The sequence below is a fragment of the Hevea brasiliensis genome, chromosome 17 (genome assembly GCF_030052815.1).
Source record: "Hevea brasiliensis isolate MT/VB/25A 57/8 chromosome 17, ASM3005281v1, whole genome shotgun sequence".
NCBI classification, from domain to species: domain Eukaryota; kingdom Viridiplantae; phylum Streptophyta; class Magnoliopsida; order Malpighiales; family Euphorbiaceae; genus Hevea; species Hevea brasiliensis.
The window spans coordinates 5,396,651-5,400,058 of NC_079509.1; the positions used below are offsets into that span (position 1 = coordinate 5,396,651).

At 40.1% G+C, this 3,408-nt stretch overlaps 1 protein-coding gene across 1 annotated transcript; it reads left to right on the top strand.

The window, feature by feature from the left end:
- The first annotated feature begins 304 nt into the window (after window positions 1–304).
- LOC110670204 (uncharacterized) lies at window positions 305–3,076 on the top strand. The gene has a single exon (XM_058138895.1). The coding sequence runs from the start codon at window positions 624–626 to the stop codon at window positions 2,868–2,870; it is 2,247 nt and encodes a 748-aa protein (XP_057994878.1). The 5' UTR covers window positions 305–623; the 3' UTR covers window positions 2,871–3,076.
- The last annotated feature ends 332 nt before the right edge of the window (window positions 3,077–3,408 follow it).

The following is a 3,408-nucleotide window of genomic DNA, read 5'->3' on the forward strand; positions in this document are numbered from 1 at the left end:
TATACAATCAAACTTATTTTTAATAAAATGTAAGAATAGTTAAAAAAATTTTCTAATACCATGATTCAACTCACATAAAATATTAATTTACCATTTTAATTTATAATTAATATTCTAATTAATTTTTACTTTGTTAAAACCTAATATTATATTTTATATATTATATATAAATAATTAAATTAATTATAACATATAAATTTTCATAGAAATACCATCTTTTTAAATCTGCTCTAAAAATAATTTATAAATAATAAATATTCTTATATATAAAATTCAGTAAATTATATATATATATGTACCCTATACCATACATATATGTGTCACTGTTTCTCTCACTTTTCCTCGTCAAACATCAACTTACAGGAGACTCACTCCAAAAAGCTCGCTTACTGTCTCAGTCCTCTAACTAATACTGTTCCCCGCCTGTTCCACCATGAAAATCCGGCCAAACTCCACCCCTACTTTGCCATCTCTTTTTCGCTCCCGATAGATCACTGCCGTTATTCGATAACAACAGCTAATCCATTGGTATATGCTTATGGATTACAGAAAGAGCTCACGGTGTGGGTGCATGAACTGAAATTTGCAAACGCACACCCCTCTGCTCACTGCTGACTTCACTAATGGCTTCCACCAGTTCAACGCCTACTGACCCTTCTTCTTTTATGGCCGAGGACACGGCAGCCAAAGCTGTGATCAAGCGATACGAAGGGTTGGTTGCGATTCGAACTAAGGCGAAAAAGGGCAAAGGAGCATGGTACTGGACTCATTTAGAGCCAATTCTCATCAGAAACCCAGACACAAGTCTCCCCAAAGCTGTCAAACTCAAGTGTTCTTTATGCGACGCCGTCTTTTCAGCCTCAAACCCATCGAGAACCGCCACTGAGCATCTCAAACGAGGCACCTGCCCCAATTTCAACTCCGTTTTGAGACCCAATTCCGTAGTTTCGCCTTTGCCTATTTCGTCTTTGCCTTCTCCTCCTTCGCATAATCATCGAAAGCGAAGCTCTTACATGGCTACCCCTTTAAATTCACTGGCTACCGTTGAGTCAACTCGCTTTTGTAACGAGCTCGGTTATTCTAATGCTGGGTTAACTCAGCATCAGCATTTGGTGTTATCTGGTGGAAAAGAGGATTTGGGTGCTTTGGCAATGTTGGAAGATAGTATTAAGAAGCTTAAGAGCCCAAAAGCTTCTCCTCGTCCTTCGTTAAGCAAGGAACAGATTGATTCTGCACTTGAGTTGTTAGCTGATTGGTTCTATGAGGCTTGTGGGTCAGTGTCATTTTCAAGCCTCGAGCACCCAAAGTTTCGAGCTTTTCTTCATCAAGTAGGCTTGCCTTCTTTGTCAAGCAGTGACTTGTCTGGTGCTAGACTAGAGAAGAGGTTTCACGTGGCAAAGTCTGAGGTGGAAGCTAGAACTAGAGATGCTATGTTCTTACAAGTTGCTTGTAATGGCTGGAAGAACGAGAATTGTTGTAGTGGAGAAGAGAATTTGGTTAAGTTTAGCATTAATCTTCCAAATGGTATTAGTTTGTATCAAAAAGCAGTGTTAACCGAAGGATCGGTGTCTTCAAAGTATGCAGAGGAGATTATGTGGGAGGCCGTCATGAGCATATGTGGGAGTGATTTACAGAGATGTGGAGGGATAGTTGCAGACAAGTACAAGGCCAAGGCACTGAGAAATTTGGAGATTCAATATCAGTGGATGGTGAATCTCTCATGTCAGGTTCAAGGGTTACTTAGTCTAATCAAGGATTTCTGCAAGGAACTTCAACTTTTCAGGACTGTGACTGAAAATTGCTTGAAGCTTGCCAATTTTGTAAATAATAAATCTCAAGTTAGGAGTAGCTTCCAAAAATACAGGATGCAGGAGCTTGATTATGCCGGGTTGCTTCGACTTCCTTCCAGTAAATGTGAATGCACAAAGGATTTTACGCCTGTTTATGTGATGCTGGAGGATATATGGAGCTGTGCACGTGTGCTCCAGATGGTTGTCTTGGATGATTCATATAAGATGATAACTGTGGAGGATTCTGTTGCTGAGGAAATTGCTGGAATGATTCAAAATGAGGGATTTTGGAATGACTTGGAAGCAGTTTATTCACTAATGAAGCTCATCAGAGGGATGGCCTATGAGATTGAGGTGGAGCGCCCATTGATAGGGCAGTGCCTCCCTCTATGGGAGGACTTGAAAGCAAAAGTGAAGGATTGGTCCGCCAGATTCAACATTGTTGACGGACACGTTGAGAAAATGGTGGAAAAGAGATTCAGAAAGAACTACCACCCAGCATGGTCTGCTGCATTTATACTTGACCCGCTTTACTTGATGAGGGACACAAGTGGAAAGTACCTTCCTCCATTCAAGTGCTTGACACATGAGCAGGAGAAAGATGTCGACAAGCTTATAACACGACTGGTTTCTAGGGAAGAAGCTCATGTTGCCTTAATGGAGCTTATGAAATGGAGATCAGAAGGGCTAGATCCACTGTATGCTCAGGCTGTTCAGGTTAAACAGAGGGACCCCTTGACCGGAAAGATGAAAATTGCGCATCCGCAGGGCAGCAGGTTAGTGTGGGAAACTTGCCTGAGTGAGTATAAAACATTAGGCAAGGTTGCAGTCAGGCTTATCTTCCTCCATGCGACATCGTGTGGGTTCAAGTGCAATCGGTCTTCCATGAATTGGGTTTGTATGCATAGGAACTCGAGTGTGGGCCTCGAAAGGGCTCAAAAGATGATATTTATTGCGGCTCATGCAAAGCTTGAAAGACGGGATTTCTTGAATGAAGAAGAAAAGGACGGAGAGCTTCTCCGCGTGGCAGGCTGTGAGGATGACGTGCTGGAGGTCTTTTCTGATACACCATCAGTGTAATGCTTTTCCTTTTAACTCGTGTAGAATTTCGAAACTGTAGGATTTTACTGAATTCTTTTGCTATCATTTTTTTTTTTAATTTTTACTTCCAGTTGAAGATGTGAGAGGTATGGTTAGGACAAAATATATTGGGAGGGAAACAAACTATGCATCGCTACGCTGCTTAGCTGCATGATTTGAGTGAATCAATTACCCCTTCCCAAGAATGATTTATGATTTTTTTTTAATTGAAAGTTGAAACATTTCCCAGTTTTGCTGCTTATTAACTAAAAATATTCGGCGAACGTAATTTTGCTAAAGTCATTTGAAATTATTTTGTTTTATATTCCATACTCTGTCAAAACTTTGCTTTATTAGGCTTCTGCATCTTATTAATTATAAGTATAGACCTCTATGAATTGGTTCCTGATTCATTTGGAGTCTTTGGCATGAATTATTTTCCTCTCTTTTTCATTTTTTGGTAGTTTTTTCTTTGAAAGCCTTGCCCTCTCAGATGCCCTCTTCAGCATGAGTTACCTGCATTTGTATGGACTAAAAA